General features: G+C 38.2%; 1 protein-coding gene across 4 annotated transcripts in view; it reads right to left on the minus strand.

The window, feature by feature from the left end:
- Dennd1b (DENN domain containing 1B) overlaps positions 1-14,996 on the minus strand; it is a 207,267-nt gene that overhangs the window by 99,548 nt on the left and 92,723 nt on the right. For 3 of the 4 annotated variants that reach the window (XM_040737712.1, XM_040737710.1, XM_040737714.1), the window contains 3 exons: positions 12,794-12,853; positions 11,241-11,294; positions 8,110-8,220 (listed from right to left, as the gene is read on the minus strand). In XM_040737712.1, coding sequence (XP_040593646.1) covers positions 8,110-8,220; positions 11,241-11,294; positions 12,794-12,853 — 225 coding nt within the window. The remainder of the gene's footprint in view (positions 1-8,109; positions 8,221-11,240; positions 11,295-12,793; positions 12,854-14,996) is intronic. The other variant, XM_040737711.1, reaches the window with a different exon arrangement.

Here is a 14,996-nt window from a genome sequence, read left to right on the forward strand (position 1 = left end):
ATACAGGCACATACAAAGAAAATAGATAAATGCTAAATAGTAATTTGATCAACTTACAAAGAAATCAAACTGCTCATACCCTATGTCTAGAAAAATCTGCCAGCCACCAAGTAAAGCTTTCTTTGGGGGTGTTAACTATTTCAAATTTCTTCCCCCTTCATGGGTATCCTGTTTGATTTGGGGTACTGTGGTAAAACACCCACCAAAACCAACTTAGAGAGTAAAAGATTTATTTGACCTCATGCTTGCAAGTCACAGTCTTTCACCGAGAAAAGTCAGACCAGGAGCTAATACAGAGAGTGCAGGGCAGTACCACTTCGTGGCTTTCTTAACTGGCTCTCTTATGCAGCCCAGATCCCCTAGCCTATGGATGGCACTGCCCTCAGCAGGCTGAGCATGCCTACACCAATCACAGCATGTCAACAAGCCAATCTGATGGAGCAGTCCCTAACTGAGCCTCCATCAGAGAAATTGGCAGCTGACGCTACCAAGGAGAATAAGGAACTGTTTCAGCATTGGCAGATGGAACGGCTCCAGGCCTCTAAACGACCCATGCCACTAAATCTAAAGGCTAACAATGGGTTGGTCACTGGCTGTGGTGACTGGCCTCAGGAGACAAAAGGAAAAGGAAGCACAGAGGAGTACAAGAGGAACAGGGGTATCTCTCTGGTAATTCTTGATACTTGTCTCATAAGGAAATGCAATGGAAATTTTCTATACCCCAAAAATCTACACCACAAAGAGATTCTTAAAGAACAAAAGTTTGTATCATTCTACCAATAAGAAACTCAGCCACCTGAGGTTCTAGCTGAGTACAAAAATGAATATGGGATGGACAACAAGAAGCCACATGCATCAAATACAGCCTCAGGACCAGGTACAAGAATAAGCATGGCAATTTCATTTATTGAATGATGGAAATGGGTAGTGAATACAAAGCAGTTTTTATTGGGAAAGAGTCTTACACTTTCTATTTAATATTATACGAAGGCCAAAAGAATCCCAAACCAGACCAGCTCATATACTGAACAAGGATCAATATTGCAAAATAAATTAACAGAACTCAAAGGGCTCATGATTTACTGATATTTTTTTCTTGAGTCATTACCATGTAGATCAACTTCTTTAGAAATTTAAATCCTGTATCAGGAAAGAGATACACAGAAACCATTTGTTTAAAAAGAGAAAGTCTACACGGAAATTGGCCTCTCACTCATAAAATACAATTTTTAAATTAAAAATGTGTGCCTTAATAAAAGAGCTCGAGCATTTCATTGATGATCTCAACATCAGACATGTGGTTAAGTGTTGCAGGTGTTTGGGAATAAGAAAGGATGGGAATAGCTGAAAAAGAAAACCAGATTTTTAAAAAAAAGATTTTTTTTAAAGTTTTCAGTCTTGCAGATGAAAACACTGAAAATACACATGGGGAAGAAAAAAAGGTACCATTTCATGTGTTCACTCTAATTTCCTTTTGTTAAAAGCCTACTGTATATTTTCACTACCCACAGAGACCGCCTCATGATAGTGATCCCACTTGACAAGAAGCCAGCCTCACGGTTCCTGGGGAAGCTTAGACTAGATCTGCCAAAAGATCCAGCTACGCCACTCTTGCGCATGTACCCAAAGAACACTATCCTACTGCAGTGACAACAGCTCAATCATGTTCACTGCTGCTCGGTTCATAGTAGACAGAAAATGGAACCAGCATAGATGTTCATCAACAGATGAATGGATAAGAAAATTTGGTACATTTACACAATGGAATATTGCTCAGCTGTTAAAAAGTAAAGTCTCAGGTAAATGAATAGAGCCAGAAGAAAAAATCATTCTGAATGAGGTAATCCAGAACCAGAAAGATAAATATGCTATGTATAAGCTTATTTGTGGACATAAGCTGTTATGTCTTTGATAAGCAAGCTACAGTCCAAGAACCACAGAGATTATGTATAAAGTAAGGAACAGAAAAAGGAAGCAAAATAAATAGTCATACATGGATGGGGAGACTGGAATAACAGGATAAAGTGGGGAGGAGGAGGAACAGGGATAAAAAAGAGGAAGACATGGAGAAATAGCTAAAATTAGGAACCATCTGAGGGATAGTGTGAACACCCAATACAGTAGAAGCTTCATAAAACATATAAATATATGAACTATATAAATATGTCTAAATGAAATCACCAAATAATGGAGACAGAGCCCCAACTGGATATCTCTCGTCACCAAATGAACCTTCCAGTACCAGGACTGGGTTACATTTAATTGAATTGTTGGCCCAATGGGTCCAATGGGAACCCCCAAATAACCCAGGCTGTTGCTAAAGCTATGGGTTGCTCTCTACTAACTGATGGCAAGGTCTCATTGCTGAAGACGGTACCTACACAATTCACTGAACATGGAGAAGTCAAGCTGGTGCCTACACAGAGCCCTCACCCCTATGAAATAGTGGTTATAATACTGGAAACTACTCTTCACAGTACTTTCCAGAAAGACAGGTATCAACCTAGCTTCAAACTCTTTGATCTACAATAGTGACCTGACTGCAAGATACACTAGTGTAATAGTGACAGAAAACTTGTGGGAGTAACCAACCAATGTGAGGTTTGACTTCATGGGAAGGGACCAATCCAAACACTGCTCAAGTGGCCAATAACCTGAGACCAGGTAGGCCAGGGACCAAGGGGAAAACCCAATGCTACTGATCTACTAAAGGAATGTATCAATAAAATGACTCCTAATGACATTCATCTATACTCAGATCAGTGTCTTGCTTGGCCATCATCAAAGATGCTTTCTCTTGCAGTAGATGAAAACAAATACAACCAGATAATGTACAGAGAGTGAGAGACTTTGAAACACTCTATCCTAATTGGGATTTCTCAAATCCCTCTCCTCAGAGCTCAGGAAACCCTGCAAAAGAGGAGACATAAAGTATAAGAGCCAGAGGGGATGGAGGACACCAAGGAAGCAAGGCCTTCTGAACACAGCCGGAGTGACACACATGAACTCAGACTGTGGCAGCAGGCACAGGGCCGCACAGCTCTGCTCCAGATGGGGTCCCAGCGCTGTGAAGAAAATCTAACTCAGAAGTTATCTCCAATTGATTACCTCCGGCAAAAGAAAACTTAGTACTATCCAATATCTTCTCACTGAAATACATACTATTCTTAAGGGAAATACCAATGCCCAGCAGTACACAGCCAACATAAAACAACCTCAATGGCATCTTTGGAAGGTCTTTGTCTCATAATGTTCTGTCAGGGCTGTGTGTGTGTGTGTGTGTATGTTACAAAGCATACAAATACATAAAATACAGAAAGCAAGTTATCTTGAATAGAAGTTAAACCAAAGGGTATGTGTGCATTTTTAATCAACAGCACAAAAATTAAGTCAGATATAGAAAATAATTCAGTTAGCAGAAATAATCCAAAATTAATTTTGTGATGACCAGCATTCTAGGAGCAAAGCTGAGAGAACCTGCAAGGCAACTAAATGTAACTCTAAGACAGCTCTATGGCTGTCACACTAAACCTTCTGCTGTGTGAAGTAAAAGCTACTGTACGCTTTCAAAAGACAAAAGGGCTACACTCTTAGGCAGAAAAACAGGCATACTCCCATGAAAAAGGGGGTAACTCTGAGGGAGGGAAAATAGAGGCACTGGTACTTTTTCTTTAAAGGCCTCCACCTCCTCCAACCTGCACACATACCTTCCTGCAGAGCGTGTCACAGGGACCTCAACACAGCGGTTTCCACACTTAGTCACATTCACCTTAAGGATAACTGAAAATGTACTGTTAAGGATGTCAGTGTACATGTGTCAAATAATACACTGGTAAGCGAGTTGTTATGCACAGATTCAGGGAACTTAATTAGAGTCTATAGATTGTAGGATGATGCAAAATTTAAAGATGGTTCCTAAAGGACCTCTAAGAAAAGTCCAGATAAAAAAATTTAACTGCATTTCTCTGCTGCAGTCTTAAAAACACATGGCGAAACCACTTCAGTAACTTCAATCAAGAAGCAAACTTGGTGCACTGTTCTCCCATCGGCTGCTCAATCTTAACCTCCTGAATGAGTCTCTGTGCTTTAAGTTTCAGCCTAATGAAAGTACACATGACTCCACTAAGAGACACAAATGAAGATGCACAATGCAGACAAGGAGGTTAAAATGCTCTGGACTCCCTTTAGTCAAAGCCTATCAAAACTACTGTTTAATACCCGATTTTCTGGGGATCACAAGATGTCTTTCTGCATGTGCCCTTGATGGAATTAATGAGAAGGTGAGAGAAAAGCATATGCTTAAATGCCTGGGGGCAGCTATAACAAAGAGGACACACAGTTTATTAACACAATTCCAGCACTCACAGCATACCACTTGCTCTAAATATTCCAGAAATATCATGCATATATAATCAATTCCCTGTAAATGATGTGCATACATCATTAAGAGGATAATACTTACCAACTGTATGTTGGTCAAAAAGGTGCTACCATTTAGACATCTGCTTTAAAGAGATGCATCCCTTTTACCTGCTTCTACAACCTATAAATGTACACCCTAGTTAACATATTACTGACAGCATGATGAGAAAGCTCCTGTCAGATGCTGGCCAGCTGGGGGTTTGAGACAAAATGCACAGCCCCAGATGACTAGTTAGAGGAAGTCTGGTGAGGTACAATTACAGAGGCATATGACAAGGCTTCACGCCTGACTGATTTGAGAACCCATGACATGGCTTTAAACAGCGGTCCTCCCTATCTACGGTCACAAAACAGCAATAAGTCAACTAATACAACTGTGTAGTATCATGATTTATTCCTCTGCTTTGAATATATGAGACCATGATATGTTGCTGTGCTAGTCTACCAGGATTCACTAGGGCTTAGAGCATTAGGCCTGCCTACAGTATGCATAAAATCAGCTAACTTGCTTAGGATTGGCAGAAGTCATGCTGAGTACTTGGCAATGTATACATCAAAGAATACAAGCAAACCAATGATGTCTTAACTCATGAAACTTAAAACATTTAAAATATAATGATACTAACCCTATACTATGCTTTCACAAATGAAAAAGGGCTCATTTAAAGTCCTGAAACTTAAAAATCATGATCATTTACTTATATAACATAAAATTAATTATAAAGTTTATACCTTTATGAACAGTATAAATTATTTTAACTACAAAGAGCATCTGAAGAAAGTCGTCCTCAAGTTAGCTGATTCACTACCACAGGACACCAATAAGCACACCAGCAAGCTCCAAGGTTGGCCTTCATCATAATCATGAAAAACTATGGTTGAAAAAGAATCATAACCAAAGAAAGGATATTCCACAAAGCCCCAATAAAATTATGAATGTTAAGAGGTTTTATTATGTTTTTGCTCTTAATAATTCAAATGTTGACCACAGATGCAAAATATAATCAGGAATTGTGAAACAATGACTCATGCATTAATGTTGAGTATGACAAAGAACAACTGGCAAATGAAAATACAAAAATATAAAAAGCTTAGAGCCAAGGCAATTATTATTCTTCCTTTATGTGTTTTAGTGATTCCATTAAACACCTTTTTAAAATAGTTTTCTTCTAATTGCATTACAATATAAGGCCTTGATATCAAATGTTACTATGTATATAATTTATCACACTTGTATATTCAAAATGCACATATAAGAAAACTGTTTAAGGTAGCAAAGCCATTTCCCCATATAAGAAGAGCAATTAGAGTGTGAAAGCAAATTTGAAATGTTTATTTTATCAGCCCCACTGCCCCAGAAAGTAAGTCAAAAGAGAGTTGTAACTTAGAGATGGTATCACTAGTCTTCATGTATTGCCATAAATAATCCAGAAAATAATTCTACTTAACAACAAGCTTTATTACAATCTGCTTTTTCAAATCACAAATCTGGACTGTCAATAAGGCTGTATTAATAATCACTGAATATGTATTCTGTTCAGATGTAATCCTAATCATTCCCTATGTGTGTATCTCCTCAATCTCAACAGCAAGCCTAGCAGATAAGACAGCTTTTATCTCATTTTACATGTGAAGAAGCCAAGTCAAAGTAAAGCTACTGCATCATCAAGGGAAGGCAATAAATTAAAAGCAAAAAAGATATCAGTATTTTTCAGAAACCTATATTCAGATTTATTTTGTTTTCCTAAACAGTGGTTCCACACTACTCCCACAGATGACTCCCAGTTTTATCCCAGTCTGTTTGAATTCTACCTCATTAGAGAGGGGTATTCCATCCACAGACACATATACAAAGCACAAACCTGTGTTCTCCTCTCAGCCTGTCCACGCTCACCTTATCTTTCACACATTAGTACACATTCCATATGACACAACAGAGACTTATTTGTTCAGCTGTTTATAAATTTCATGCCAGTTAACTATAAGCACAGAAACTGGCCTTGGTTGTCTTGCTAATGAATTTATAGTGCCGAGGAAAGTGCACACAAATAGCTTATGCATGAATTACTTTCTAAATCTATAAGAGAGCTCATACAGTAATCTTTGTCATCATAAGAGTAATTCCCATCAGAAATATTTTTAAAATCTTGAAAATAAGGAGCAGGAAGGGTAAGACAAAGAAAGACTGGATATTAATGGCAAACCCTGAATGGAAGAGTAAAACATTAAAACCCCAAATCATTCAGATGGGTTCCTCTACAGCTCTACAACTCATGAGAGAAAACTAGTACTTATCCTCTGATGTATCTCCTCATATCTACATACAATCTACTTTAAAATCTATTTTTCAGGAAAAACGTATTTTCAATTTGGAAAATAATGAATATAACAATATTATACACTGATTTCTCAAATTTGTATGAGTTCTACTCTAAAGAGTGACAGATGTGGCCCCACACAAAGACTCAGGACATGTTTTGTCTCACAGTATGGATCTCCAATAGCTTTTTAATCTTGGAGTGGTGACTTAACTTCTGTAAAAATGCCTTGTTTTTTGTTGCTTTGCTTTTGTTTAATTTTATTATCATGAAGTTTGCATGTACATCTGTGTGTGTGTGTGTGTACCACGTGTGTGCCTTGTGCTCATACAGGCTAAAAAAGGGCATCAGACGCCCTGGAACTGATGTTACAAACCACTATGAGCCACTAACTCTCTGCAAGAACAGGAAGTGCTAGGAACCACTGAGCCATCTCTGTAGCCAAAGAGAATATGCGTTTCTTATTATAAACACTAACTTGGTAATCTGGAGGGATCTTAGAACTCTGTCTAGTCTAAAATACTACAATGTTTTAAAAGAAGTATATTATTTCTATTACAGGAGAATAAAATATTAAAAGTAGATTTTTGTTTTATATGAAGTAAATGTATGAAGAAAATATTTTAAATAAGTTTAATATATCACAGATTACTCAAATCACTTAATTTGTCTTGCATATTTTGAATCTGAAAATACTTAAATTTTATATTTAATGAAGAAAAATATGAATTCTAGCATTTACTTGTAAATATTCTTCTATGATCTGAGAAAAGTCCTTCTATTCCTGCCTTTCTCATAGTAATTTAGAGCTTCCAGAAGAACATTGAAGTGAGTGCCATAAAACCTGTGATTTGTTAAAAATGCCTCTTTGACTTTTAAGTTATTATCAGTCTGAAGAGCTCCTTCAAACCAGAACTATTATAGAATCTACTCCTAAGCCCCACAAGGCAACAAAGATGAATCTGCTATTACCAGGTTAGGATAGCAGCTATTATTATGGCCGTGCAGTTTCTTTCAAGTAGCTCCAATGGAAAAAGCCACAAGTGAATAATAAAGATCTCATAATAGCTCTTAAGAGTTCTCCATGTGATGAAGGCACTAAAATGAACTCCAGAGAGGTTAAAAAGGGGGAAAAAAACACCTCATGTCCTGATAAGGGAAAATAATTAACCTGACTTAATGCATCTAGGAAGGGCTCTATCAATCAGACTTTTATACTTCAAGAGTCAGATAACACCATATATTAAAAATATGTAGATATTGTCTTTTTAAGTACATGTAATGCAGCTCTAAATCTGCAGACGTTTCTAGGTCTCTTTGTGAAGCACTCAAGATGTGTTAGTCAAAGGAGAAAGTGTGAGGGACTTACAGTGCTTAATTTGCTCGAGGTAATAATGATGCGCCTCTCGTGCAACATGCTGGCGTACAATCGCAGCATGTTGTTCACATCCACAGCAACGAAGTACTCTGTCAGGTTTCTCTGTGCAAGGGAAAAGAACTGTTTGAGCTCCAGTTCGCAGGAATACGAGGGAAAACAGCTTACTCATTTACCAGTCTTCAAGTTCAAAAGGAGATTATTAGAAGGGGCATTCTTTAATAATAATTAAATGCAATGCTCTTCTGCTAACACACAACATGCTGCATCCTACCATCATTTAAAGCATAACCTATCTATACAAGTATTTCTCAAAGGATTTCCACAGGATGGATCCCACACTTCCCAGTCCCTATCCACACTTCAAATTTCCCCAGCTTCAACCAAAGCCTACTGAATTGTTACCTTTAGGGCATGTTTCAAGGGTCCCAGTTTTAACCAAACACTCCTGGTGATTCACATATACACTGATGTTTGCGAAACTGCTGCTCTTGAAAAATATATTTGAATTACTTCATGCTTCCCATTCTCTCTCCAGTACCCAAGGCACCCAGTGGAGAACACAGACTTATAAATAATCCTTTGCTTCATCAGGCTTCATTTTTATTACTGTAATCAAATATAACTGTGACGTTCTAAATTGACTCCTCAATTTAATACACACTAGACTTCTACTACAAAACAAAATGGGGATTGGCTACATTCACGGTGCTACATAGGTCCTGTTCTCTGTAATTACTTTCAACTTGCTGCTTAAAAATAAATAATAAATAAGTCCTGAGCATTTTAGAAAGCAAATATTTTAATGCACAGAAAGTAGGGTGGGGTAGATAAAGATCTGAAAGGCTGAACTTGGGAGGGGCAAGAACATAAGAAATCTACCTGTTTCTCTAACTTGTAGAAGGCAGGGATTTTACAAGATGCTCTGAAGTCTCAGTGAGCTGCTCAACCTGGTCGGGAGAGGCTCACTTCCCACTGTCTCTGAGACTTCCTTCACCTCCCAACTCAACTCCATTTCAATTCTACCTTTATAACATGCAGCAGAGTTACTCTGTTACAGTAAAGACATCCCTAAGTGGAGAATTGCCCTGTAACATACAGTACTGCTGGGTGTTTCTACTCGATTTCCCTCAACAGGACAATGGGAAGGTATGCAGTGATAACATAAAGCTATTTTTTATGTTCTTAGTGACCTGTTTTCAATGGAACGTTTGTTTCTTTAAATATTTGAAAGTGATAGTCTTGAAAGATAAAACTAGAGCTCCCAAGAAAGTTCAGCAGGTAAAGGCTGCTGCCTAGAAACCTGACAACCTAGTTCAATCGCTGGAAACCAGATGGTGGGGAGGAGAGGGCCAAATCTTATAAACTGTCATCTAACCTACACAGATTCATTTATTCATATTCTCTCTCCCCCGACCTCTGTACCCAGTCTGTCTTCCTCTCCCTCGCTCCCTGTCCCCCCCTCTCCCCACTTCTTGATATATAAAAATTAAAAACTAAAATGGAAAGTTCTAGCTATTTTCAAGTGAATGTAAGCAGAGGTAGCTAGAGAAGAGGAGAGTAACTATGTAGGAGACTTCCGAGTGACAGGGTCACGGACATCTGAGAAGAGGAGAGTAACTATGTAGGAGACTTCCGAGTGACAGGGTCACGGACATCTGAGAAGAGGAGAGTAACTATGTAGGAGACTTCCGAGTGACAGGGTCACGGACATCTGAGAAGAGGAGAGTAACTATGTAGGAGACTTCCGAGTGACAGGGTCACGGACATCTGAGCCGCAATCCAGTAAGCATCCATGAGCCTGTGCCCACCAGGAATGAGGATCAGGGATTCATTACAAGACCCAGAGAGCTTGGATGGTCTATCCTGAACCACATTGTAAAAATCAAGTTTATGTAAAGTCTTTTGATAGGCTTCTCTGAAAAGCTCTTTCAATGGAATTCATAGGATTGATCTTTTAAAACATTTTAATTTGCTAGTCTTAGTTTGATATTAGAAAATTTACAATTGGGGGCTTGGGAGATGACTGAGCTGATAAGCCCTTGCCACACAAGCATGAAGACCTGAGTTGAGAGATCCTCAGCACCCAGGTAAACGACTGGATGTAAGGGCACACTCCTGTAATCCTAGCACCGGAGAGGTGAGGCAGGTGAACTTCAGGGAAGACAGGAAGCTCTGGCTTCGGCCCTTCCCACAGAACAAGGTGAGCATGACAGAGGAGGACACCCACAGCTGACCTCCAGCTCCTCAGGCTCCTCACATGCGTGCAGACATGTATACATACACATGAGCAGCCGCACACACAAACATAAGTAAAATTCACATATGTATAGTTGCCCTTCACTAACAATTCATGTGTTTGAGAAAGTAAATGCTATAATGGTTTGAAAACGATATGGAAAAATTGTGCTCATCTGAAATACATTCAAGAATACCTGTAGGAAATCTTCCTAGTGATTTTCCTTTGATTTGATGGTTTATAACTGGTTGATTTTAAAGATCTAAGGTATTTTCCTTTTCCCACAGCTGTCAGATGGCATGGAAGTATATCCACCATTTCCACTTATCCACGAAATTTCCAACAGAAAGTATTAACTTAGATGACTCTTGAGAAGCACAAAGTATTTCCAGTATAGCTACAATTAACAATGTAACAATCATCATTACCTCTTTCTTATAGTATCTTCAAGTCTAATAAAATGCCTACTGCATTAAATTAAAACCAGGAAATCAACAACCAGGACACTAATGATTTAAACAAAGTTACAGAAAGGAAGTCTAAAATTCAATGATCTGCTTACTAAAGTAACTGTAAAATGAACGTTTTTTTCCTGTTATCACTGTTCCCCCTGGCAGAAGTCACAGCTCTACACCTCCGCCCTTTTCAGGCAGCCAAGCTCCAGAGCTAGCTGAGTGTGGGAAGCCCTAATGAACCATCCCAGTAGCAGAAATTCTTTCCTCCTTTTCCTCATCAGCCCAGGCATTAAGAAAGGAATAATGGAATAGATACATGGAAAGGAAGGGGAGAGGTCTCTTACTTTCTCATCTTTTTTCTCCAGAGACACAGTGAGAACAAAGCAATGTGTGGATGATGAAAAAGTTTTAGAGGTATCACAGACACTTACACTCTCCGGTATCGTCGGGAGTCCAGTCACGTCAGGGGCAATGAAACAGGAGTGCTAAGCAGCAACAAAAAAGCACAGAGGGACAAAAGAATTAAACAATCACATTTCATTTGCGATAAAAATCAGAAAAAACACTCACGGATGAATGCCACTGACTACCAATATGAACTTGAACGTGACAGAATCTCAGATGAATGGTAAATTTAAAAACTCATACCAGAGGCAATGTTAAAAAAAAATAGAGAGAGATTCTGAAATTGGGCAGAAGCAGAATAAGATTCTGCACAAGTATTAAGACCAAAAGAGAGTATGTTATCAAAAGGTTATACATATTTAAATATACCTGTGAACATGTATTCTCAATATAGACTTAGGCAGACTGAAAAAAATAAAAGCACGCTAACTAAAGAGTCTGTAAAATCTATTAAGTCCTAGGGTTCTATGATAAACTATAATAACTGTTTTGTAGCAAGTATATTACTTAGAAAACAATAAAAGATAACCTTTAAAAGATTAAAACTTAAAAATGTATTTGCGGGGCTGAAGAGATGGCTCAGAGGTTAAGAGCATTGACTGCTCTTCCAAAGGTCCTGAGTTCAATCCCCTGCAACCACATGGTGGCTCACAACCATCTGTAATGAGACCTGGTACCTTCTTCTGGCCAGCAGGCATACATGCAGGCAGAACACTGTATACATAATAAATAAACAAATAAATAAATCTTTAAAAAATTTATTTGCTGCCAGGCAATGGGGGCACACACCTTTAATCCCAGCAATCTGAAGGCAGAGGCAGGTGGATCTCTGTGAGTTTGAGACCAGCCTGTCCACAAAGCAAGCTCCAGAATAGCCAGGGTAACACAGAGAAATTCTGTCTTGAACAAAAAATGTATCTGTTATCCAAAAAACTATGAACTTATTCATATACCAATAGAAACATACTAACTTTCAGAACAAATAAAGCAATGTCATTAGATATCTATATGAAAAGGATAATGAGTCTCTACCCCAGTGTCCCAAAAATAGTCCCCCATTTTATTCACCCAAATCAAAGTGCGATCATCAAATTATTCTCTTTTCTGTTCATATTATGTTCCTAAATCATTTGATGTCTTAATTATAGGAATATATTTAATATTGTCTTATATCTAAAGATTGGAACAGAAACTTTCAGCAGTATTTAAACAGAGACAAACAAGTAAGAGGCTGTTGAACAGTCATAATGCATAATTTTCCAGAGTGGAAGACAGTTTAAGTCACAAGATGATCCTGTGACCAAGAAAAAAAAAAGTGACAGAAATGTCATGTACTAACTCTACTTCAGCATACTACAGAAAAGAGAAAATACAGGTTTACGTCTATTAAACAGCTTTATTTGGATTGCTTTTCACATTATTGCAGCTCATAAAATTAGGAAAAAAGAAATTATAAACAGAAAACTTTGAAATGATTATTTTTAAATAGTCCCATTTTCCAAAGAACCAGAGTGAATAAATCAGAAGGCACAGTGATTGTCGAATGGTGATTTGAGAAGTCAGGGCCCTGTTCACTCACCGGCATCAGTGAGGGCTGATCTTTCAGAACTTGCTCACTGGCAATAAATAGCTCTGGGTTCTTATGAGAGAAGAATGAGCATTTTACTTTCAAAGAGGAAGCTTACACAAAAACTTTTCTGCGTACTGAGACAAACCCATGTTGCTACATTATGCACTGAAAGTAGACTAATGACACTCGTGATGCAGGAAATTCTAGATTCTGACCTGCTGATCTGTTCTGCAAATGTTCTGCACAAAGTTTTGCACTATGAGTACAAAGACAGTGGATATTTAATGATCTTTTTGCAAGTACAGTTATAAAAAGAAAACCCGTATATTACATATTAACTTTTCATATAATCTGCAATATTCCAGTGATAATAATCACTTCCAAGCCTCCCAATAAAGACTTCCAAGATCATCAGCTTCAATCTGTGAGATAAAATTAGTCTCCAAGGCTAGTTCAGGACAAGTGCTCCAGTTTCCACACTGCCAATCAGTAATGGGACAGGTAGGTCTGGTAACATAGTAATCTGCTGTTGAAAGCAAAATAATTATTATGGAACTTCATATAAAAGCCATAAATGGATTTTACTAGTATATTAGATAACTATAGTTTGAAAACAGGTACTCAAGATTTGAACGCTATTATGGACTGTTAATTCAAAAGCCCACCTGATCAACAGGTACATAGAAAGGGGTTTAACATCACCAAGCATTAGAGAAATACAAATAGAAACTCTAATAAGCTAGTTCAGGAAATATTGTCAAGCAGATGAAAAGTAGAAATCGCTGAGGTAACTGTAAGGAGAACACTAATACTGCTGGTGAAAATGGAAATACAGCAAACAAAATGGAGGCTTCTCCAAAAGGTAAAAGTAAAATTGGGCTATTGATGCAGCAACCCCATTCTTGAGTGTGCACACAATAGCATTCTTTTTTTATTTTTTTTCGAGACAGGGTTTCTCTGTATTGCTTTGGAGCCTGTCCCAGAACTCGCTCGATAGACCAGGCTTGGTCTCGAAATCACAGAGATCCACCTGCCTCTGCCTCCCGAGTGCTGGGATTAAAGGCGTGCGCCACCAACACCCAGTCACAATAGCATTCTTGCCTTGCACCAATGCACAGACATTCTAGTAGTAATTTTATTTATACACATAAACAAACATAGCTACTAAAAGTAAAATTTTGTCACTTGTGATAATATGGTTAAATTGAAGAATGTTACACTAAATAAAACAGAGACAAATAACCACATGATTTCACTCATATATTCAGTAAAAAAAAAAAAACCTTGCGCTCATAGAATCAGAGAGATAACACAGCATGCCCCATCAACAAACACAGAAAATAAGAGTGTGGAACACAGATCAGTAGTGAATGGCAAAGTTCTCAGTACCAAAACCAAAAAGATAAAATAAATAACAGACTTGAACATAATACGTTTTATAAAGATTTATTTAAACTTATATGATGTGTGTTTGTATATATGCACACATGTGTGAGTGTGCCTGTGGAGTCCAAAGCACGCATCAGATGCCTGACTACCAGAGTTACAGGGAGCTGGGAAAATAATGGTGCTCTGCAAGAACAGCAAGCACTGGAGCCTGTCACTACTGGAGGGCACTGTCACTACTGGAGGGCACTGTCACTACTGGAGGGCACTGTCACTACTGGAGGGCACTGTCATTACTGAAGGGCACTGTCACTACTGGAGTGCACTGTCACTACCGGAGAGCACTGTCACTACTTAGGAATATCTGACACCAGCTGCCTCCATTACTTAAACAAGTGTGTATAGTTTAATTGAGTACATAGCTCTTTCACTAAGTATCTGTATTGCTTTAGAAATATAATAGTTTAAAAGAATGATGTCTTTTTTTTTTTCATTAAATCCAGGGCTCCTTTGATGTCCTTCACTTCCCCTACCTCTCGAAAGCACTCTACTGATGATGGCCTCTGCGTTATTTGGAATCCAATGACCTGTGAGTCTTGAGTTTCTCTACCTGATCTTTTCCCTAGTTGTCACATGATTTCCTTTTCTTTTCATAATAGTCTGTCTGGGAGAATATATCTGAGCTTTTCCTTTATGCTTCCAGTAAAATGTATAGATAGCAACACCTATGCCTGCTGAAGACTTCCAAATTTGAGCTTAAAATTCCAAGTTCTCCTGGGCTATCTTTTCCATAGTCTCCGGTGGAAAAAAATGATTCTATCTACTG

The sequence above is a fragment of the Mesocricetus auratus genome, unplaced genomic scaffold (genome assembly GCF_017639785.1).
Source record: "Mesocricetus auratus isolate SY011 unplaced genomic scaffold, BCM_Maur_2.0 Super-Scaffold_100676, whole genome shotgun sequence".
Lineage (NCBI taxonomy): Eukaryota > Metazoa > Chordata > Mammalia > Rodentia > Cricetidae > Mesocricetus > Mesocricetus auratus.